This window comes from Haliotis rubra, unplaced genomic scaffold (assembly GCF_003918875.1).
Source record: "Haliotis rubra isolate DU_JTF1 unplaced genomic scaffold, ASM391887v1 Scf802, whole genome shotgun sequence".
Taxonomy (NCBI): Eukaryota; Metazoa; Mollusca; class Gastropoda; order Lepetellida; family Haliotidae; genus Haliotis; species Haliotis rubra.
The window spans coordinates 419,491-443,300 of record NW_025767527.1 but is presented as its reverse complement, the minus strand read 5'-3'; the positions used below and the strand labels follow the sequence as shown (position 1 = coordinate 443,300).

The 23,810-nt window shown below is 40.6% G+C and overlaps 1 protein-coding gene across 1 annotated transcript; it reads left to right on the top strand.

Annotated features, from left to right (window-relative positions):
- The first annotated feature begins 878 nt into the window (after positions 1–878).
- Positions 879–23,060, top strand: LOC124261655 (sulfate transporter-like). The gene is made up of 15 exons (XM_046695997.1): positions 879–1,330; positions 4,374–4,484; positions 5,993–6,180; positions 8,640–8,804; positions 9,262–9,417; positions 11,633–11,715; positions 12,129–12,276; positions 13,148–13,261; positions 14,388–14,465; positions 14,910–15,005; positions 15,948–16,054; positions 16,872–16,941; positions 21,041–21,205; positions 21,785–21,839; positions 22,253–23,060. The coding sequence occupies exons 1-15, from the start codon at positions 1,033–1,035 to the stop codon at positions 22,363–22,365; spliced, it is 1,947 nt and encodes a 648-aa protein (XP_046551953.1). The 5' UTR covers positions 879–1,032; the 3' UTR covers positions 22,366–23,060.
- The last annotated feature ends 750 nt before the right edge of the window (positions 23,061–23,810 follow it).

Below are 23,810 nucleotides of genomic sequence, written 5' to 3'. Positions count from 1 at the left end.
ATATGCATCCTGGTTAGAATTGATCTTCAGTAACCCATGCTAGTTGTAAGAGGTGACTAACGGGATCGGGTGTTCAGGCTCGCTGACTTGGTTGACACATGTCATCCGTATCCCAATGGCGTAGATGGATGCTTATGCTGTTGATCGCTGGATTTTCTGGTCCAGATTCGATTATTTACAAACCGCCTCCATATAGCTGGAACATTGTTGAGTGCAGTGTAAAACTAAACTCACTCACTCACCCTTAAAGACGTATCCTTCATTAAGCTTCAACATTTTCTGACATTCATATTTCAAACGACAGATTCCCATATATGTTTTCATGATCCCAACTGTTTCTCGACAGTACAATATAAAACAAAATGTAAAGCTGAAATTAAGGCAACAGTGCTCACGGAAATATGTTTCTGCCTTTGACATTAAACTTGACACATAATGGACGGTCATGTCCCGCGATTCGTAGGGTCCAAATGCCATGTTTCAAGGTCAAGTTCATTTCTGAACGACCTCACCGTTGTTTTGTTGATCATTTAGGATTATTCAAGACATATTGTAATTATATGTTAATCTACAATTTGATCAAACAGGTTCATAAGCATTATTCATTTCTATAACCTAAACACTATATGTTTATCTCAGCATTAAATCAGCATAAGCAATTAAACATACTGCCGAGACATGTGCACTTTATCATTGGGGTAGCTCGCAATGTTATCTTAGGTTAAGATTTGACTGATTGCTTTGCGGAATATTTTTTTATAGTTTCAGATATTGTGGGGCATATTTTATCCTGAGAATGCTGTTGCTGGTCCCTTGTGTTTGACTTTCATTGTATATTTTGAACGTGATGAATTCCATGAAATCCTTCACAGGTCAAGGTCAGAACGTGAGGAGCTAACAAGTATTACCGCCATAAACCACACGGTCAAAGACCTTAAGACGTGACGGTTTAATGATATACAATAGTGCAAGACACCTTTAACACAACATGAAGATTTAAAGCGATCAGTAGGAAACGATACTGCTGGCAATATGGCAGACACTGAGGCTGGACTGTCCATGTTGACTTCTGATGGTCAGGACAAAGATGGCGGTCATCCCAGGTACTTATATGGCTTTGAAGAACTTTACAGACGAAAACCATCCCAGAATAGCTTCAGAGAAAAGTGCAGCATGCGACTGAAGAAGATATGTTCCAGACAGGCCATCAAGAAGACTGTCTTGGGGAATTTTCCATTTCTGAAGATCATGCGTGGCTACGACATTCTTCGGTATTTACCAAATGATGTGATTGCTGGAATGACAGTTGGCATTATGCAAATTCCTCAAGGTAAAGCTCAGTATTTAATGTACATTTGTAACAGATTCTGATCTAGTTGATGGTGTTTCTTAGCTAATTTACTTGGTACCACCTAAGAGCCTATATTATCCGTGTTGTGTTATTGGTTCTAGCAATATTAACAAGTGCGCCGATTTCTGTCATGTGTTTACAAATATAATCCAGTGGAAGCCACGACTTGAATGTAAACCCTAGGCGGTTATACCACCACAGGTTCAAGAAGTATTTCAACATAGCATTACCTAGAATGTCTTACATCCACTAAGTCACTTATGTCCAGTGTGTCCATTTGTTACGTCCACTGAAACCCTTCGTATGTCCCCTGCGTCATTTCTTACATCCACTAAGTCACTTATGTCCAGTGTGTCCATTTGTTACGTCCACTGAAACCCTTCGTATGTCCCCTGCGTCATTTCTTACATCCACTAAGTCACTTATGTCCTCTGCATCTTTTGTTTACGTCCACTAAGTCACTTATGTCCCCTGCGTCATTTCTTACATCGACTAAGTCACTTATGTCCAGTGTGTCTATTGTTACGTCCACTGAAACCCTTCGTATGTCCCCTGCGTCATTTCTTACATCCACTAAGTCATGTCCTCTTATGTCCTCTGCATCTTTTGTTTACGTCCACTAAGTCACTTATGTCCCCTGCGTCATTTCTTACATCGACTAAGTCACTTATGTCCAGTGTGTCTATTGTTACGTCCACTGAAACCCTTCGTATGTCCCCTGCGTCATTTCTTACATCCGCTAAGTCACTTATGTCCTCTGCATCTTTTGTTTACGTCCACTAAGTCACTTATGTCCCCTGCGTCATTTCTTACATCCACTAAGTCACTTATGTCCAGTGTGTCCATTTGTTACGTCCACTGAAACCCTTCGTATGTCCCCTGCGTCATTTCTTACATCCACTAAGTCACTTATGTCCCCTGCGTCATTTCTTACATCCACTAAGTCACTTATGTCCCCTGCGTCATTTCTTACATCCACTAAGTCACTTATGTCCAGTGTGTCCATTTGTTACGTCCACTGAAACCCTTCGTATGTCCCCTGCGTCATTTCTTACACCCACTGAAACCCTTCGTATGTCCCCTGCGTCATTTCTTACATCCACTAAGTCACTTATGTCCCCTGCGTCATTTCTTACATCCACTAAGTCACTTATGTCCCCTGCGTCATTTCTTACACCCACTAAGTCACTTATGATCATGTGTCCATTCCTACTAAGTCACTAACGTCCACTGCGTCCCTATTTTGTTCAGCTATGTCCTTTCTTACGTCCACTGCAACCCATCTTACGTCCACTGAGTTCTTTCTCGGATCTACTGCAAATTCTTCTTGCTAAATCCTTACACAATAACACGCAGTGAGTCATGAGGACTATCAGTTTTAAAGTGGTAAATTAAACCCAAAGACATTAATCCCAGGTTATCAGCCGATCAGAGCCAACTTTATCAGAGTATGTATTTGTTTACCATTGATTGTGTACTCTTACCGAGTTAAAATCTTTTTGATATGAGAAGTCATTTATCGTCCATCGTAGCTACTTGGCCACATATCACAAGCACAATATCATCAAAGTTAAGGAACCGACTATTTAATATTCTGTTGGCGACAATATATGTGTTCGGTCCTTGTTTCGAAGCAATATCTATAATCTGAAGGCAATGCTGAACCATTTCTAAGCACAGCTAGCATGCCCAGCAAACATTATATTTTTTATGAAACTTAGGCCTTTTGGTATTTGGTAAGTTATTTTATGGAAGAATATACAGTTCAAGCCTCATTTCCTCGCCCGCCAATCTCATTTGATCTCATTCTAACTGGCATTGTCTTCATAATATATGAACATGAACTATTTGACTATGAAATTCTGGTAAAGACTGAAAAAACATGCAGTGACAAAATTGGTTCCCCAAAACTTATCATTTTTACTTATTTTGGACATATTTCTTTTCCTAGTGATAGGGAAACAGTTGATAGGTATATGAAACATGAGCGTACAAGCCAATGTGTCCACATTTTCCATCTCATTGTTTACACAACACACTCAAAACTGTAGAATAACATATTTCCTGGGACACAAGGTAAAGATTTACCGTCGTCATGGTTAGTGATTCAACAAATGTTGTAGTATGTGATATTGTGCATTCATATAGCGCCTAAAATTCACCTCAAAGATTCTCATTTGGCGGTAAGGACAAATTATGCTCAAAGCGCAGACGTTATTTCCATGGTAACCCAAGCTGATTGTCTGGTTAACATCCATATCCCACCGGGTACCCATTCACTGCTTGGTGAACAGAGACAATTTTTAAACAAGCTCACTCGCCTAAGGTGAGACCACATGTGTCACTCGTGCTCCGTTGTGTGAGTCAAGCTGCCAAACACGGTCACCCATCCAAGGACTCTCCATGACCAACACTCCTTAACCTGAACTGATTTGTGACTTGGGCTCTATGGACAGGACCACATAACATGCTTTTTAAATGGACTGGAAGCCTTGATACACTAAACAGAATATTATAAAAGGTAGACAATAAAAATTATTTTGAAAATAAAATACTCAATGACATTAATAAATATTTTGCCACAAGTAGGACTTCCACAAGGTGTAATATAAGTCAGTCAAGTCTTTCTGGTGTGGCATCTTTATAACCCACTTAAGAACAAATTTTCGTTTTGTCAACAAGGCCGTGCGGGACAACTGCAGCGGTTGTAGATCACAAATAGCTGAAAAGACATGTTGTGAGTGAGTGAATAGGAGACAAGTGACGCTTTTACAAGCACAACTTGAAACTTGACACCGGTTCAAACATGAAACATCAAATTATTGCATGATATTGAAGTGGCATATTTGAACAACCATATTGAAACAATTATTACATTCCTCGCCTCCTCAGGGTAACTGACTGTTCGAAATTTGGTTGTGTTCTCACAGCAGTGAATGGGTACCCGGAAGGATGGGATGTTGGAGTGACTTAAAGTCTGTCAGGGCTTTGATATGTAAGCAAATTTTGTTTCCTCCTCTAGGGATGGCGTACGCAGCACTAGCTTCTCTTCCCCCGATCTGCGGTCTCTACACATCCCTGTTTTCCCCACTTATATACTTCTTCTTTGGCTCATCCAGACATGCTTCCATGGGTAAGTAACACTCGACTGGACTCCCTCTACCACAATGGATAGCCATGCAGAGTCCCGATCCACAAGTCGTTCGTAACGTTACGACCCGTCTTTACTCTATAGTTTATCATAGGCTTACGAATGTCGTAGCTTTGTGGATCGGGACCCAGGAATCCATACTTTCGTACACGTGACTATCACGTGGAGGTGTACGGTGACGGAAGCTGAGTAAGAAATAAAGTGGGTGAGCTGTATTTAACAAACTTTATATGAAAAACAATATACACGTAGTCCACGAATAATTGTAATGCAACAGTCGGATGAGAGAGTTGAATGGTCTGAACAGTCTTTTAGTTACACTGGGACGTTTTGGGAAATATTGTTAAACAAATATCGTGCACATGAACCACTTTCGATAAACCAACAAGATCAGGCATAATACTAACAGATGAAGGTTTGTAAGTGCAGATAACTTGGATTCGAACAGAGACCGACAGCTCATTGTATAAAACTCCAATTCTATAAAATCATTTCGATAATGAGCAGAAATTAAAGTCCATTGTACGTTTCCAAAGACATCAAGAATAAGTGTTTATGGTTCACTATCAAACCGTGAAGACACCAGGTGTTCGTGAAAACTAAATATATGTCTAATTATATAAGTAAAACATTTTCACCTTATGTATAAGAAAGTCATCGAGAGATATTCCAAGGATGGAATACCTCAAGTAAAATGTGACCTAACGGCGTCACTAAGGACTGGTGTGTAGAAACCCCAGTGTCGACGATGTGAGGCCGTTTTGGCATTGAGGAGTACATGGAATGAGTGTGTGACGGCTTCCTTTAACTCTGTAAGGTCATGCTGACCTTATTTCTTACCTTATCTCAGTAGTTATTTGTGTCACTCCATATTAAGTTACCGTCAGACCAGAGAGATGGAAGATAAACAGCTTATGCTTTTGAGTAAAATGATGGTCCTCGCTAAGCTATACTTTTAATGTTTCCTGCCCACAACTGCGAAACCTTGTAAAGTTATTTGGAATTTCGTTGTTGTAGTTGTTTTGTGTGATGTGACAAAGTTCCAGCCAATTCTTGGCGGTGTTGCGTTAACATGTGAAGCTGTGTATATGTACAGGATGAGCATATTTGAAAAAACCCGATGAGACAAAATAGCATCATAGATAGGGATTAGGACGGAACGAAGGAATACATTTTGGATGGGAGTAAAGCATAATGTGAAAGACAGTGTAAAGGATAAATATGTTTTAAATAAGAACAAACAGAAAAAACGGGGATTCCGACGAATAGGTCGGTTTCCTATTATGGGCGAGGTGCATGTTTATACGTCTTATTGTTCAGATTGAACAATATGTTTATGGATTAGGTCAAAAGAATATTCAGAATATTGTTGTTGATATATTTCAAGTATTTTCACTTCAACTGTTAGTTAAATGAAAAGACGTTATTGCGATGCTTTTTTTATATAACACGTGTTTATGAACTTGAATTACTTAATTCCAATATGACAGGAACGATAGCTGTCGTGAGCCTGATGATAGCCGCTGTCCTTGACACTCGCCTAGCAGCTGACATTCCTGGAACCACCTTCAACTTTACCCAACCGGGGAACCTAACCGACCTTGACATTGAGAGGGCCACCGATTCCAGAAAGATAGAAATTGCTACAGCACTGACACTCGTGTCTGGCTTAGTCATGGTAAATGGCGCTATTCTGCAAGAACCCTGTCCATTTGAAACATTCAATTCGGCCTATACCAAGTGTAGTAGCGAGTAGTACTTTAAGGGACCGTTCATATTATATGGTGAGGGGGTGAGGCTTGATGATGATCTTCATGGAGATGCACTATGTGAATGACAACCCCCACCCCCCTAAACTTTATGTACAAAGGAAGTGACCACGCCTGCATGTCAAGTACAAAATTGCTGACACCTAACCTAGTAGACCCCCCTCCCCCCCTCATTTAATTACAACACAAGCATACATCTAGAATGAGTATAGCAGAAGTGAGGGGGTACATCTTATGCTTATCATAGGTTACATTAGAGCACATAGTGTGCTTTACTGCTGTGCCTTATACAGGGTCTGTGTCTAGCCCTGTGTCTGTTTCACGGATGTCTACCTGTTTACCTGTCTACCCTGCCCCATCTGTCTGTCTCCCTGTCAGCATATACTGTATATCATTTTGCCTCCGTGTGCCTGGCTGTCTATCGTGTTAGTCTGTATACAGTGTTTGTCCTTAACCCTGAAAAGCTGTAGGCCCTAAGGACCCAGAACTATAAAAAGTTGTGGGTCCTGATCAGAATGTGTAGGCCCTATATTTTAATATGGAAATAATTCTCTTAGTTATTTAGGATGAAAAAGCTGTCGGCCTCAAGGACCTGCAGGAAACAAAAGCTGTGGGTCCGAGTGGTTTTCAGTCGGCTTCGGCCTAACGACCGACGTTAATTTCGAACGCTGTCTGTATGTGTATGTCTGACTGTGTCTGCCCTGAAGGTCGGTCTGATTGTCTGCCTGTATGTCGTGTCTGTCTGTTTTATGGCATCCACTCTGCCATGTCTGCCTGTCCTTCTCTGTATGGATGTCCCCCGTTCCCTATCTATCTGTCTCTCAGTCCGCCTGTATGCCGTATCTGCATGTCTGCAGATCTGCAATCTGCTTGTGCGTTCTGCCAACCTGTCTGCATGTATTATATGTCTTCTTACCTGAATATTCTGTATGCCCTATCTATCTGAAGATACCCGTCTATTGTCTGCCTTTGTGCCCTTATGTCTCTCCGCTTGTATGAACCAACGCCCAATCTGTCCTACATATGTCTCTCTGTATGTATGAATGCCTTATCTGTATGCCATGTCTGTATTTCTGTCGGTGTGCCCTATTTGACTGCCTGTATGTGTGAATTCCCTGTTTATCTGCCTGTCTGTATGTATGAATTCCCTGTTTATCTGCCTGTCTGTATGTGTGAATTCCCTGTTTATCTGCCTGTCTGTATGTATGAATTCCCTGTTTATCTGACTGCATGTATTTGTGAATTCCCTGTTTATCTGCCTGTCTGTATGTGTGAATTCCCTGTTTATCTGCCTGTCTGTATGTATGAAATCCCTGTTTATCTGCCTGTCTGTATGTGTGAATACCCTGTTTATCTGCCTGTCTGTATGTGTGAATTCCCTGTTGATCTGCCTGTCTGTATGTGTGAATACCCTGTTGATCTGCCTGCCTGTATGTGTGAATTCCCTTTTTATCTGACTGCATGTATGTGTGCATTCCCTGTTTATCTGCCTGTCTGTATGTGTGAATACCCTGTTTATCTGCCTGCCTGTATGTGTGAATACCCTGTTTATCTGTCTGCCTGTATGTATGAATTCCCTGTTTATCTGGCTGTCTGTATGTGTGATTACCCTGTTTATCTGCCTACCTGTATGTATGAATTCCCTGTTTATCTGCCTGCCTGTATGTATGAATTCCCTGTTTATCTGGCTGTCTGTATGTGTGAATACCCTGTTTATCTGCCTGCCTGTATGTATGAATTCCCTGTTTATCTGACTGCCTGTATGTATGAATTCCCTGTTTATCTGACTGCATGTATGTGTGAATACCCTGTTTATCTGCCTGCATGTATGTGTGAATTCCCTGTTTATCTGCCTGCCTGTATGTGTGAATTCCCTGTTTATCTCCCTGCCTGTGTGTGTGAATACCCTGTTTATCTGCCAGCCTGTATGTGTGAATACCCTGTTTATCTGCCTGTCTGTATGTGTGAATACCCTGTTTATCTGCCTGCCTGTATGTGTGAATACCCTGTTTATCTGCCTGTCTGTATGTGTGAATTCCCTGTTTATCTGCCTGCCTGTATGTGGGAATTCCCTTTTATCTGCCTGCCTGTATGTGTGAATTCCCTGTTTATCTTTCTGCCTGTATGTGTGAATTCCCTGTGTATCTGCCAGTCTGTATGTGTGAATTCCCTGTTTATCTGCCTGCCTGTATGTGTGAATTCCCTGTTTATCTGCCTGTCTGTATGTGTGAATTCCATATCTGTTTTTTTAATGCCCTACCTGTCACCATGTTTGATGCTTTGTGTGTTTGTCTGTATGTACCTTCACAAAGAAGTTTGTCCAGCAGTGGTTGTCCGGATTAAGAAGGTTTCGCTGTATACCTTACAGATGGTCCTAGGGAAGCTCGGGATGGGCTTCTTGACGACATATATGTCGGAGTACCTCATCAGCGGCTTCACCACCGGCGTCGCCGTCCATGTGGTTTCCAGTCAGACGAAAAACGTGCTCGGGTTAAAGGTCAAGAGATTTAATGGCGTCTTCAAAGTCGTAAAGGTATGATTGGAATATGCTTTGAAATCTTGCTGCATGGTTTTATTTACTTACATGTTCAAAGAATCAAAGTGCATTGTGTAGATGTTTCTCATTGTGAGAACTTTACCAATGTAAACTGTCGGGTTTGGGTCAGTGAGATGGTTGCCCTGAGTTTAAAGCGATCACTCATGTCCAAGGCTTGGATTTGACTGTCATCATTAATTTGATACAAGAATGGAGGGGGGATGTACTGGCCTAGTGGTTAAAGCGTTCGCTCGTCACGCTGAAGACCCGGACCCGTACATGGGTACAACGTGTGAAGCCGTGGTGTTTTCCACAGTGATGTTGCCGGAATATTGCTACAAGCGGCGTAAAATCATACTCACTCACTCACTCACTGATACAAGAAAGGAAACCCCAAAAGCGAAGTTAAACCATGCTTACTCACTTACTGTCTCATTCTATGTTTTATTATCAGACGTGGATAGAGATATTGCGGAACATCGCAGACACCAACTGGATACCTTTGGTGACGTCAGCGGTCAGCATGGTCATCATATACGTCATCAAGACTCAGATTAACGAGAGATTCAAAAAGAGGCTCCGCATCCCTGTACCCATTGAACTAATAGTGGTCAGTAATGTACTCAAAAGTTGAATTATTCTTAAAAGTTGAACTATACTCAAAAGCTGAACTATACTTAAAAGTTGAACTATACTCTAAAGTGGTAGTTAACTCAAAAGTAACTGCGACCATGTCTTATGTCTCTTCTCACAATTTAATGTGTAATACGTGTTTATTGTAATTAGATTTCTAACAACATGTTCATTTCAAGTTAAGATGTGAACATCCAAATTCTGCCTGGCACTTTGTCCCATAACCTTTTATAAACTCACGGGCGAAGGAAACGTAACCAAAATGATTTTTTTATCATTTATCGTACACTAAGTGATTATTCATATCTGTAGTTTCATCATTCAGAATGTTGTAAATCCATTAATTTTCCACATATGATTGTTAAATTGCCAAAATCTGAGTTTGTTGTTTTGTGACATGTTCAAAAAAGCGAGGTGACGTTTCTTTCGCCCGTAAGTTTACATTGTACTTGAATACATCTGTATATTCCATTATGCAATAAGACTATACTTATATTCAATACACATACTATTCTTAGTTTAAGGGGTTTATTGCATATTTTTGCAAGGTATATTTTTGCATGAAGTACACGGAAACGATAGCGTAACAATTTATATATTTGACATGAGGCTTTTCCCATTCGTGACCAACTCGTGTTATTCCGGGATTTCATATTGGCGTAGGATCATCAGAACTACTTCGAAAAGGAACGATAACTCTATTCCTGTTTGATTCCAATAGTACTTAATATCACCGAAGCACACATAGATTGTCTTGCTGTTTTTGTTTTTGCTTATTCATTTTAAAGAATTAAACCTCCTTGATACAACTAAAAGAAGGAGAAGAACATATTTGTTAAAGACATATTCTGAAGTAATTATTACCAAACGTTCACCTTATATTTCCAATTATATTTCTGAAATGGTTTAATAGTAACAAATTGGATATGTTTTGTTGAATATGCAAATAAGATTTATATTAAAGAAAAAGCTACATTAAATCCCAAAATCAGAGACTCAAAAAATGACTTTAAAATATTTCTCAAACTGAACATTCGTGTAATCTTGCTGTCACACCCCAAGTAAAATTGTAAATGAATTCGCTGAAAAATATATGAAAGACCAAAAAGGTCTGACTAAAATATACCCACAGATGTGAAACACATGTCCAATATTAAAGATTAAAGTTGATTAGTTACATACAGATATAATATTATTGTGTTGAATGTTATTGTGTAGCGATTTATAAATTTCCTAAAAACTGTTGGAAGCGCAGGTACAATCACTATAACAAGCTCGCAAAATTGTCAGAAATACTCTCAGTTGGACCAGTGAGAGCCGTTATGTCAACAAACGCACGTTCGTGTATTTGAATCTCTGAGCATCAATCGCATGATTCTTATAAAAAACTTCACATTAGACAGCACAATTCTGTTAGCTACGTTCTCAGTACTTCCAATATGACGATATATATTTTTCATGATTTTTAAACAAACACATAATGCCATAACCGATTTAAGTACTGGGGATTATTTTTATCAAAGCACCGCCACCATTACGCGCGTTCTGATTGGTTTGTCGTATTTTCGCACATGATAAGCATCGATAGGGGGACGAGTCTTCTTGGAGGTTACGGAAAGGGGCGAGTGGTGACGAATGGAGACTTTCCATATGATTCTCAGTTTATCTCTTGAAGACCAAAGTATCACAGATGATGATGATATGCATGTATGCTCATAGTAATATTACTGTATTTTGGATTGTTCTGGATCAGTAATAATTTTAGAAATCAACTTTTGTCGTTGATAACATGTCCATCTGGCTGTGTACAGACCATCTGGCTGTTTACAGACCATCTGTGTGTGTACAGACCATCTGGCTGTTTAGCCAGACCATCTGACTGTTTACAGACCATCTGGCTGTGTACAGATCATCTGGCTGTGTACAGACCATCTGGCTGTTTACAGACCATCTGTCTGTGTACAGATCATCTGTGTGTGTACAGACCATCTGGCTGTTTACAGACCATCTGGCTGTGTACAGATCATCTGTGTGTGTACAGACCATCTGGCTGTGTACAGACCAACTGTGTATTTGTCACCACTACCTTGTATCATCACTTCTTTAATCGTTGCGAGGGACACACTTAACTGTGCCTCTGGTCCTTGTAACAACGTCTTGGAAACATTGGTTCTGTATCGTTCTGTTTACAGGTGATAATTGGAACGGTCGTCTCTCATTTCGCACGTTTTAAAAATGACTTCGACGTCAAAGTAATAGGTGAAATCCCCGCAGGGTAAGTAGAAATGATATATATCAAATAATACAGTTTTTTGTGTATCTTTTTTTCTTTCTTTTTTTATGTGTGTTTGTCGTCTTTTATGTTCTTGCGTACATCTGTAAAGTATTATTTGAGTGCAGTCTTTCGTATTGGTGAAAACAAGATAGTTTTCAATGGTAAAGGTCTACTTAAACTAGGTAATGAGTCTTTAAGTGAGTGAGTGAGTGAGTGAGTATTCCAACTGACGACCATCGGATACTTTTACGGTAAAGGGGCGCAACTCCCCCAGTCGGTTGCAGGGCAAGAGATCAAATAGTCTCCCATGCCACCAGTGGCAGCAGGAACCTGCATCCAAGTTCATTATGTCCACGTTATCGTCATATAGTTAAAATGACAATAATGCCCACTACATGCGTACTCTCTTGCAGTATTCCCCAACCCAAGATCCCTGACGTCAGCCTAGTGACGTCACACCTAGGAGATGCAGTCATCATTGGAGTCATAGCCTTTGCACAGTCAGTGTCTATGGCTAAGATGTTAGCGCTCAAAAACAAACAAACAGTTAATGCAAATCAGGTAAGGATTAAACAGTTATTCCCGAAAGTCCGTTTGACTTCATTTTAGACCGATGAATTGATCACTCACACAAAATCTAATAATTGCAATAAAACCAAATTTTGCACAGTCACATGAAATCGACAGACCAACTCTGATGATTTGTCTCATAATTTTGGAGACCCGAATAAAAAAGTTGTTTAACAAGCGATCATTATTTTGTTGTCACTTTTCGCTATTTCTTAGGGGGGGGTGGTTTGGGGGTTGGGGGCACTTTCTTGTAGAACAGCCAGGTAATCAACAAGCGTGTGCAGTGAAATTTCAAGTTTACACCGTACAGCTCGCACACCTGGCTGTTCTACCAGAAAGTGGTTATGCAATTCTCAGACATTTAGCCCCTCCCGTGAATTCAAAGAAAACGGGTGTGGTGCAAACATTGCTGCTATAAGCGATGGACATTTGTAATATGCGGGGTGTTGGGATAGCGTAGTGGTTAACGCGTGTGCTCGTCACGCCAAAGACCTGGGTTCGATTCCCCACATGGGTATAATTCTCCAAATAAAGACAATTTCTGGTATCCCTCGCCGTTACATTGCTGGAATATTGCTAAAAGCGGCGTAAAACGAAAACTCAATCTCTCTTATATTCACAAACAATCGCTTGGAATAGTGACTATTTCAAACATTCGAAGTTTTGATCTTTAGTTTTTCCTTTGACCATTTCTACGATGATCCATCCTATTCAGGATATATTGGATGTCACAGACGTTTTCCAATCAGTCATTGTGATTCCAGGATATGTTAGATGTCACAGACGTTTTCCAATCAGTCATTGTGATTCCAGGATATGTTGGATGTCACAGACGTTTTCCAATCAGTCATTGTGATTCCAGGAGATGTTTGCGTACGGTGCCGGGAGCGTCCTCTGTTCCATTTTCTCCGGCTACATCCCTGCTGCCTCTGTTGCGCGCAGTGTCGTGCAGGACGGTGCTGGGGGTATCACCCAGGTGAATCTTCAACAACAGCTACAGCAGATCCATCAGACCCTTTCCAAACGAATGGAACCGGGGCCTTTTATCCAACAGATTTTTAAAAAATATGCTCTGGATTATTACAAATATTGTTATGTAATATTTTTAACACAAATAGATTCTTCAGTGACAGTTCATTCAACCACACTGAGTCCATTTGTCTAAAATCCGAACATAAATGTTGAAATGTCCTCTTAAAACTATCTTGAATGAAAAGTCACACCATTTCTCCTTCCATACTCAAAATATTTGTATGAACCTGGTTTAATGGTAAAGTAAATATAAACCGTGCCATAGGAAATAGAAAAAAACCCACATAATATATTTTTATACCTTAACCTAATCAAACAACAAAAGAGCATTAATCTAAACATACTCAATTTCTTGTATGAAATCAATAAGCTGTGGTACACGTTTCCCATATTAATTAGAGCCATAATACTTTATCGTTAAAAGTGGTCGAAATCAGGGTTGTGTTGCAATCTCGTTCTGTACATACATGTCATACCAGTCATGGCTATAGTCCGTTTGGCTCAAAAGCGGACCGATGAATTGCAATCTAACTCGAAAACTAATAAACAGAAAATACTCAATGAAACACTGATCATAATCAAAACGTCAGACCAACTCTGTGAGGTTTTTGCAGAATTTATGTCCAAAAATTAAAAAAGTCGTTTAAGAAACTATCATTAAAATATTGACACAGTTCACTATTTGTTACGAGGGAGGAGTGCAGAGAAAGGGACAGCCAGGTGTTCGAGAAAGGATGGAGACGGCACAGCACAGGTTTATGAATCAATAACTTTGTCGGTACTTGTGCTCGTGCTTCTCTAACACCTGGCTGTTCCTTTCTCTGTACTCCTCCCTCGTAACAAATAGTGAACTGTGTCAATATTTTAATGATAGTTTCTTAAACAACTTTTTTGGTGGGGTCCGTAAAATTTTCAAATATAAGAAAGCTGTTGGGTATTAGTAAATGATAAACATGCGTACTATTTATATTTTTGTGGCAATTTTGTACAATGATAACATTTGCAATTCATCGGTCCGTTTCTGACTCAAACGAACTGTAGTCTGTAGCTGATTGCTGTTGTCGTCACAGATTGCCTCCCTGGTAGGGTGTTGTGTAGTCCTGGTGGTTGTCATGGCTGTTGGACCACTCTTCTACTCCCTCCCCTCAGTAAGTACATATAGGATTTATACTTTCATACTACGTGTTATCGTGCCTTGGTTTGGGGCTACATGAATACATCATCTCTCATAAGCTACTGCCTGAAGCATATTGTTTGTTTTTTTCTCAAATGCAAAATTACATTCCATTTCCGCTAAATTTTAATTTCGAAATTGCTCTTTTTTCATATGACCCATTCTGGTGACCAGAAAGTCAGTGCAGTTAAAACATAAGTCAAGAGGCGATGTTCTTACACAGAATGAGAAACGGGAATGATTTTTTCATATGGACAAATAACAAAACTGTTTTTCAGTAATTATCTTCAAATCGACTCTGATAACAATAGCTATTTTTCTACATTACCTGAGGACTACATTTTGTCATGGAAATCCCTTGCAACATATTTTTTATGTCTAAGAAAATTGTGAAATAGATTGTGTCTAATTGTTTCAGTGTATCCTGTCCTCTGTCATTATCGTCAACTTGAGAAGCATGTTCAGGCAGCTCTTGCAGCTCCCAGTGCTGTGGAGGAGGTCAAAGTGGGATTTTGTAAGTTTATATAGGGAGAAATTGAAAACATCCATGAAATGTTTCAGTAACAGCAAAGACGTTGGTTTAACGTAGCTGTTTCGACAGGGAGCCAGAAGCAAATGTTTTCATATTTACACTGTACAGATGAACATGGTGGAGTTGATACCGTTTACAACCGTTATGTCTTATATGGTCAAGGTGACGTTTCTTTGATAAATGTATCAACACATGCTCCGGGGTGTCGGAAATGTTTAATAAATGTACTTTCATGTGTTAGGGGTGGGTATTGCAGAGAATTTTCATATTGCGATATATTGCGATGCGAAAGCATATATTGCGATATGTATTAGCAAAAAAACCCTACTTATAATCGAATTAATGCTTGATTTATAAGCAAAAACACAAAAAATGACTATGCTTGATTAAGCTTAGTTTGATAAAAATATAAACAATAGTTGCCACAAATAAAAAGGAAAGGAAGCATTAAAAAAACGGAAACATCCGAAGATTTCCGACTGTTACGAACTTTTCCGAAATGCATGTCAAAATACCGGTTTTCGATCAGCGTATCGCAATATGTATCGTTTTCATGTCTGAACCGGTAAATACCGGTAAACCGTTTATATTGCGCAGCCCTATCATGTGTACCTCAATGGCGAAAGTGTTTGATATTACAGTTTCTAAAATGTCTATGGGAGTTATATACTTTAAAATATTTTAAAGTATAGCTACTTTCGACTGTTGTCTCAATCTATTTTGTTGGATCAATATCAAATATACCCCCAAAATGAATATGACAGATATAATCACTCTCGATCAGCGTTTTTATATAAACGTTAAAATCCTAACTGTGCTTAATATATTTTGCTTGTTTTCTTTAGTTATCTGTTTACTATTTTAGTGGTTATTTTGTGCGACAACTCGGCTCGTGTATAACCATACTTGTGTCATCTCCCTCAGAGTATATGGGTGATAACTCTCATGTGTGTGATCCTGTTGGATGCTGACGTCGGCCTCGGGATCGGCATCATCTTCTCCATCCTCACCGTGGTGTGCAGAACCCAGAGGTATGGTAACATCGTACGAGTTTTCTCCCACTGGTTGTGTAGCATTACTGAGTTAACACTACTGGCTGCAGGGTTGGTGTGTAGTTGTCAAGTAGAAACACTATCTCCTTTTGCAGACATCTTGCATGTCAACACATTGTATATAGGTTTTGTTTATTTCGTGATTTGGGTGTATTTTGAATTTGTTGATTTTTCAACGTCACTCGTTAATGATTCAATTCCTTTGTTGTTTAATGACCATTTCTGATGTCTCCTTGCCGTGATATTGCTAGAATATTGTTGAAAGCGGTGTTAAACTAAACTCAGTCCCTGTTCAATCTATGGCTAGTCCTGCCCGACTGGGGAACTAGTCACAAGCACTTGCAGGGGCAGGATAGTTTTTCACTTAAATAAAAAGTTAAAGAAAACACGGGAATATATGATACAAGTCAGTATAACATTTTAAACACTGGTGGGTATAAATTTAAAATATCGTAACATGTTTACCATGAATCTTTTTAAAGCTTTATTGTGACGTTCTTTTCCAATCTTCGTAGAAAGAACATCACACAAATAGTTGTCATATGTTGACACCAAAGACTCGAGCTGCAGGAACCTTGCCAGTCATGAACAGAAACTTGACAGTTAGATATTTGATGGTAACCTTTCCTACAATATACACTCTGCATTGTTGAATAGTTTCGAGAATCACAGACAGAAGCCTTGTGTCCGGATCAACTAAATCTGAATACGAAACAATGAACATAACCTATTCTGGTGAATTGTGATTTCTCCAGGGTTTCGTTGTTGATAATTGTAGACATATGCCTTCTTTCAGATCTGGTTTCACATTAAAAGGCGAAGTAGATTTAACATCGCAGTACAGATCAAAGAAGAGGTACGAATGTGTGAGTAGCGTTTGTTGAAGATAATCCCAACTGCTTTCCTCTCACCCAGACCTGAGACGGCCGTAGCCCTACGATCACATTGTGCAACATGGCCATGGGTCATGGTGGTCATGGTGGTCATGGGTCATGGTGGTCATAGTGGCCATGGGTCATGGTGGTCATGTGTCATGGTGGCCATGTGTCATGGTGGTCATGGTGGTCATGGGTCATGGTGGTCATGATGGTCATGGTGGGCATAGTGGTCATGGTGGTCATGGTGGTCATGGGTCATGGTGGTCATGGTGGTCATGGTGGTCATGGTGGTCATGTGTCATGGTGGTCATGGTGGTCATGGTGGTCATGGTGGTCATGGTGGTCATGGTGGTCATGTGTCATGGTGGTCATGGTGGTCATGGTGGTCATGATGGTCATGGTGGTCATGGTGGTCATGGGTCATTGTGGTCATGGGTCATGGTGGTCACGGTGGCCATGGTGGTCATGGTGGTCATGGGTCATGGTGGTCACGGTGGCCATGGTGGTCATGGTGGTCATGGGTCATGTTGGTCATGGTGGTCATGGGTCATGGTGGTCATGGGTCATGGTGGTCACGGTGGCCATGGATCATGGTGGTCATGGTGGCCATGGGTCATGGTTCGTCATGGTGGTCATGGGTCATGTTGGTCATGGGTCATGTTGGTCATGGGTCATGGTGGTCATGGTCATGATGGTCATGGTGGTTATGATGGTCATGGGTCATGGTGGTCATGGGTCATGGTGGTCATGGTGGTCATGGGTCATGGTGGTCATGGGTCATGGTTTGTCATGGTGGTCATGGGTCATGGTGGTAATGGTGGCCATGGGTCATGGTGGTCATGGGTAATGGTGGTCATGGTGGCCATGGGTCATGGTGGTCATGTGTCATGGTGGTCATGGTGGTCATGTTGGTCATGTTGGTCATGGTGGTCATGGTGGTCATGTTGGTCATGATGGTCATGGTGGTCATGGTGGTCATGATGGTCATGGTGGTCATTGGTCATGGTGGTCATGTTGGTCATGGTGGTCATGGGTCATGGTGGTCATGGTGGTCATGGTGGCCATGGTGGTCATTGTGGTCATGGTTGTCATGGTGGCCATGGGTCATGGTGGTCATGGTGGCCATGGGTCATGGTTCGTCATGGTGGTCATGGTGGTCATGGGTCATGGTGGTCATGATGGTCATAAGTCATAGTGGTCATGGTGGCCATGGGTCATGGTGGTCATGGGTCATGATGGTGATGGTGGTCATGGTGGTCATGGGTCATGGTGGTCATGGTGGTCATGGGTCATGGTGGTCATGGGTCATGGTGGTGATGGTGGTCATGGTGGTCATGGGTCATGTTGGTCATGGGTCATGGTGGTCATGGTGGTCATGGTGGCCATTGGTCATGGTGGTCATGGTGGTCATGGGTCATGCTGGAACTGTAGACCTGGGCCATGAGCCGCCATAAAAGGAACGAGTTCAGGGGTGACGTAGGACGATTTGACGGTCTTCTGCTCGTGACGTCACACGTGGACGACCCGACCTTGGGCGATCAGAAGTGGTGCCAGTTTGTTGTAGACGACCTCGCAAGTCATACACAGTACGACGGCTGCATCCCATCTTGCGACGTCAATAACTGATCTTACCGCTTGCAACATGCCAACGGCACGTTCACGTTGCACATTTGTTCTTAGTCATTCAATTTTGTTAAAAAAAATTAATTTTTTTTTTAATAAAATCTCACTTACATTCCATGATGTCTGTGTCATTCGCTTTGAACGTATTTGCCATAACCCTTTAACAGTATACATACATTTGACAATGATTTGTTAGCCAGTCGCAACTTAACCCTTTGTGTAAGGCATACTTGTGTTAACACCCATATGTATGTGAACATTGTCATTGTTTGTTTGAACTCAGAATTGTTGCTCATTCGCTACTCATTTGTATCCATTGTCAGTGAATACACCCCTGCTTGTAACCTGATTTGCTGGAATAAATAAAAACAAAAACAAACCTTCCTACATAGAGTGAATTTCATACTAAGATCGAATACTTACCAAGGCGGCCTAAGGCCAAACTGACATACTGGCCCACTAGCGATATATTAGTATCTAACAACAGATGGTATAAAAAATGCTTGACAGACAGCTCTTTCCTTTGCACTAACAGACTAACATGTACATTGTTCTGGTTAAACGACACACCGTAATGCGTTCTCCGCGGCTTTCAGTCCTGTTTTAGCTGCCGGATCAGATAAGCCCAACACTGCCCATTAATGGTCTGACCTTTAGGGCGGTTGTCCACAGTAGGATCCCAGGATCCCAGAAAACAAACACTATCACCTTCACAACTGATGGAATAGACCGTACCTTCTTCAGGGGACTAGACGTCAGAGCTTTCCATTGCATTCGCTGTTGTTAGGCCTCTGGTTATTTGTCTGAAGTCCTTTTCTAAAAGACGTACATTCTCCCAAGAGATGAAGAACCTAGATGGTTTCTGATCAGGAGCTGGAAGCCATGAACGCAGAACCTTGAAACCTTCTTTGTGCCCAATTCATTTGTCAACTCTTTCCTAAGAGTCTTACTCTTTTGGCTTTGTGACGTGTGCTTCATCGTCTATCAGATACAAACATATCATGTATTTTATGAAAAGAAATTCTAAGTGGTGGCAGTTAAAGGTATTCTTGGCTCCCTCTTCGCCTCTTGAAGTTCTCTGGCCACCATTTTATCCCAGATATAGACGTTTGGTGACAGATATGGGTATCGTGCAGGACATGTCACTGGTATTGTGATTCACCAGTGGACAGGCCCTCTCTTTACAATAGTAAAATTCATCGCAAAAAGTAAATATGTGAGATTTGCTTTTTGGAACTTGAGTCATGGTGGCGATGTTATCGTTGTGTTCTGTTGAACTGAAGTCAAACTGCAAAGTACACGATACAAGCATTCCAATGGATTGTCATAGTCATTTTCACTGATGTGTGTCATAAGTAGTGGTTTCCTGAATTAATATGGTATTTGATATGTCCTTGTATACAAAACATCTGAAATAATGTTTCCAGGATGTATATTATTTCTAACAGTTAACATATAACAGCAGTGAGATTTTTCCTTGGTTGCGTTTCTTCAAACCCTTTTATAACGTTTCCAGTGGTTCAAATTCCAAAAGCTTAACCTTGACCATGTGGGCAGTGAGACTAATGATCTTGCTGTTTCAGAGCGTTCTTTGATATAATTGGTCATTATGTACATATCTTACAAACAGATAAATGATTATCAAAACCCTCACTACTCAGTACGAGAAAAGTAACACAACTCCACTAAATTCACACGGCTGACACATTTTCGGATATAATTCAGGCTCATGAGAGTAGTTTCTTTTCAACTTCAGGTAAAGATTCCCCCCAGGCATGGTGATTTTGACGTTTGAAGCGCCTCTTTACTTTGCAAATTCGGAACAGTTTGTTCTTAACTCTTTCACTGATTCTGGTATCGATCCCATGAAAATAAAGAGGAAGAGGGCAGCCCTGGAAGCTGAACAAAGAAAAAGGGAGAAAAGGAAACAGGTATTTAACATTGATGAACAATACCATAATGGGTAGCATTAGTACCTGTCTTTGATGGCACATATCAAGCACATTGAAGGAGGGAGAAAAGAGAAACAGGTATTTAACATTGATGAACAATACCACAATGGGTAACAGTAATACCTGTCTTTGATGGCACATATCAAGCACATTGAAAGAGGGAGAAAAGGAAACAGGTAATTAACATTAATGGGTAACAGTATCATTGGTAGTTGATGGTAAATGTCAAGTCCATTGAAATAGTAAGAAAAGAAAACAGGTCTTTAAGATTAATGAGTAGCAGTAATGCTTGTATCTGATGACACAGGTCAAGCCCATTGAAGAGAGTCAAAAGGGAAGGGAGTATGCAATGAATGTTAACGTTTTTTAAGTCAGCAATATGAAATCTCATCACGGGGATGTTAATCATCGTGACAGGATCATCCAAATGATGGGTGATAACATGAGCACCAAATATATTGTTCCAATCATGACAAACAAAGCGATTGTATTTTGCTCGATACCTTCAATAGAGTACAAACACGACCATTCGGAAGGTGAAATTCGAAGGAACCACGGAGGAGAATGGAATGCCGATGGAGCCAGAATCTCAGAATGTCTCCCATGTCACCTACATTATCTTGGACATGACAGGGGTAAACTTTATTGACACCATGGGTGTTAAAGCATTGTCCAGGGTAAGTAGTAATATACTCCTAAATGAATTAAAATAATATAAGTATTGGTTTTGTATTTTTGCCGCGAATATCTACGTCTAAACTATTATTTCCCGACCTCTAATTAATGTTTGCAAGTTGTTGATGGAATGCGTGAGTGAGTGAGTTTAGTTTTAGTGAGTGAGTTTAGTAAATTTTGGTGTCCCCGCCATGGTTTTGCTGGAATATTGCTAAAAGCGGCGTAAAACTAAACTCACTTATCCATGCATGATTGTTGTTTTCTCTGCGTGTGTGTTGTGAATGTCAACGCGTGTACATTCCAGACTATAACCTTCCATCTTCATCACCTGATGAAGGAGTTAGAATATACTCCGAAACCTGATGAAGGAATTTTCTCCGAAACGTCGTGTTCCCCAAAATACAGAAGCTGACACCCATAGTCACCTCCTCCCTCCCCATATGTGTATAGTTCCTAATTGCAATCAAAATCAAATATTACATTCACATATATGCACACTATAGTGCAAGGCAATTTTAAATGAAGATGTAGCCAGAATAATTAGTACATATTTCCTTAAAGTATTTTCCAAATATTTCCAGGTTATGGCAGAGTTTGAGTCCGTGGACATCAAAGTATTGATTGCTGGTTTGAGAGGTAGGCATGTTTGCCCAGTTCTGTACAAAACGGTTCACGTTTCAATTCAAACTGACTAAACTATTTGCGTGGATTATATTGCAGGAGCACTGTTGTGCGTGTCCAGGTATATTTGTATGCAAATTCCGTCAAGTATGTGGCGGATGGTAATGGTAGAGTAACTTTGGAATCTGTTGTTTTGATAGTTTCAGATATTGCTAAAAGCGACTTTAGATCATTTCCCCCTCACTAACTCACCCATCCACTCGCAATGGTGACACTGAGGACCACACAGTCCCATCATACATGTAGGTCTTGTTCACTTTTAAATGAGTGTATACTTTTTTCAGGGTTTACTGTTTTCTTATTCCCATTTTCTGCAATTCCTTCATCCAATGTCTGTAGTAGGGCCATATTTAACATATATGTTACAGAGGAAGTACTAGATATTCTACAGACCAGCGACTTCATCCCCCAACACAAACACCAACTGTTCTTGGACATGTCTCACGCCCTCCACTCTGTCGACAGCACCATCGCCTTTTAACCATTGGTTTTCAGCACTTGGACATTTTATTTTGTCTCATATTGAAGACTCAGAATGTTCACACAGAAATGTAGAAGGTATTCCTATCTGTCGAGACATGTAATGCCCAGACTTTGTGATGAGAAAATACCGGACGTAAAACATACTGTGAGACCAAATGACGAAAGACATTCCTCAGTGTGATACCGATATCTGTATTATCTATGGAAGACTCCAACAGGTACAGAATACCGGCGCCAGAATGCTCAGCAGGACCAGAAACAGATCACATATTTCGCCAGTTCTGAAACCCTTGCATCAACTGCTGATGCAAGCAAGAATAGAATTCAAGATGCTTTCTCACATCTGTCGTTTTCATCAAACAGGTCAAAGCCATATGAGGCTGAACGATCACTGCTCGATATCTTGAGAACGCAGAAACATCATATAAACAATAAATCGTTTGGGTTCCGTCCCTAAAGCTGCTCAGATCCAGTTCGGTACAACTAGCTGCCACATGATACCCGGATATCCCGCTCTTTCCAACACAAGCTTTCTTCAGTTCGATTGATACATGTTCCTGGTGTTAAAAAACATATACTGTGTATAATATCATGTAGCGTTCTGTGCCGATACTTAGTATCTACAGTTTTTAGATTATATTTTTATAACACATTTGTTGTTATTGTACAGATGAATATATAGTTTTAGCAATGAAAGATAGGGTTATCAGGTTCGTTGACTTGGTTGACACATGTCATCGTATCCCAATTGGGTAGGTCGATGCTCATGCTGTTGATTACTGGATTGTCTGATCCAGACTTGATTATTTAGAATTATTTAGGGACCGCCGCCATATAGCTGGAATATTGCTGAGTGCGACGTAAAACTAAACTCACTCACTCAGCAAGGGGGGCTCGGATGATCCTGGCACAGTCAATCAGGGGAGGTTGATCATCAGGTCAGGGTCCTAGCCCGCTGTACATGTAGTCAAGAGAACGATTGGTACTTCTTCAAGGAAACGCTGGCTAGTGGAACCCTCCAGTAACATTTGGGAGAATGTGAAGCCTCCCCGACAATGCAACCTTCCACATTACCCATAGTGTCAGAAGGGCTGAGTTCCTGGCAGCAGACCCGATACCCTCTCAATGTTATTGAATACATTGGTAAGTATCAAACCTAAGGCATCGAGGACTATGGGCAATGCACTTTCATGATTCCATTAAAACAACATTCATTCAGCATATGTCTTTTGAGAACGGTGTTGTGTGAAATCCGATACAAATCTTATCTTCTGTACGATTACTATTTGTGGCATTTTTCCTGAATCACAGTTCTTCAACTCGTTTCACCGCGAGAGTTTCTTCTCCGAATAGCCATGTTTCTACAACATTTAACACAATTAGTCATGCATGTTCATAGAGCGACTGAAGGGTTTAATGCCGCTTAGTACTGTAACATCATCC

Excerpts from the sequence above, each read along its gene's own strand:
- LOC124261655 (XM_046695997.1), top strand. The coding sequence starts at position 1,033 with ATGGCAGACACTGAGGCTGGACTGTCCATGTTGACTTCTGATGGTCAG. Across the intron at positions 8,805-9,261 it reads GCGTCTTCAAAGTCGTAAAG|ACGTGGATAGAGATATTGCG; the intron begins GTATGATTGGAA and ends TTTTATTATCAG. Across the intron at positions 13,262-14,387 it reads GTGCTGGGGGTATCACCCAG|ATTGCCTCCCTGGTAGGGTG; the intron begins GTGAATCTTCAA and ends TTGTCGTCACAG.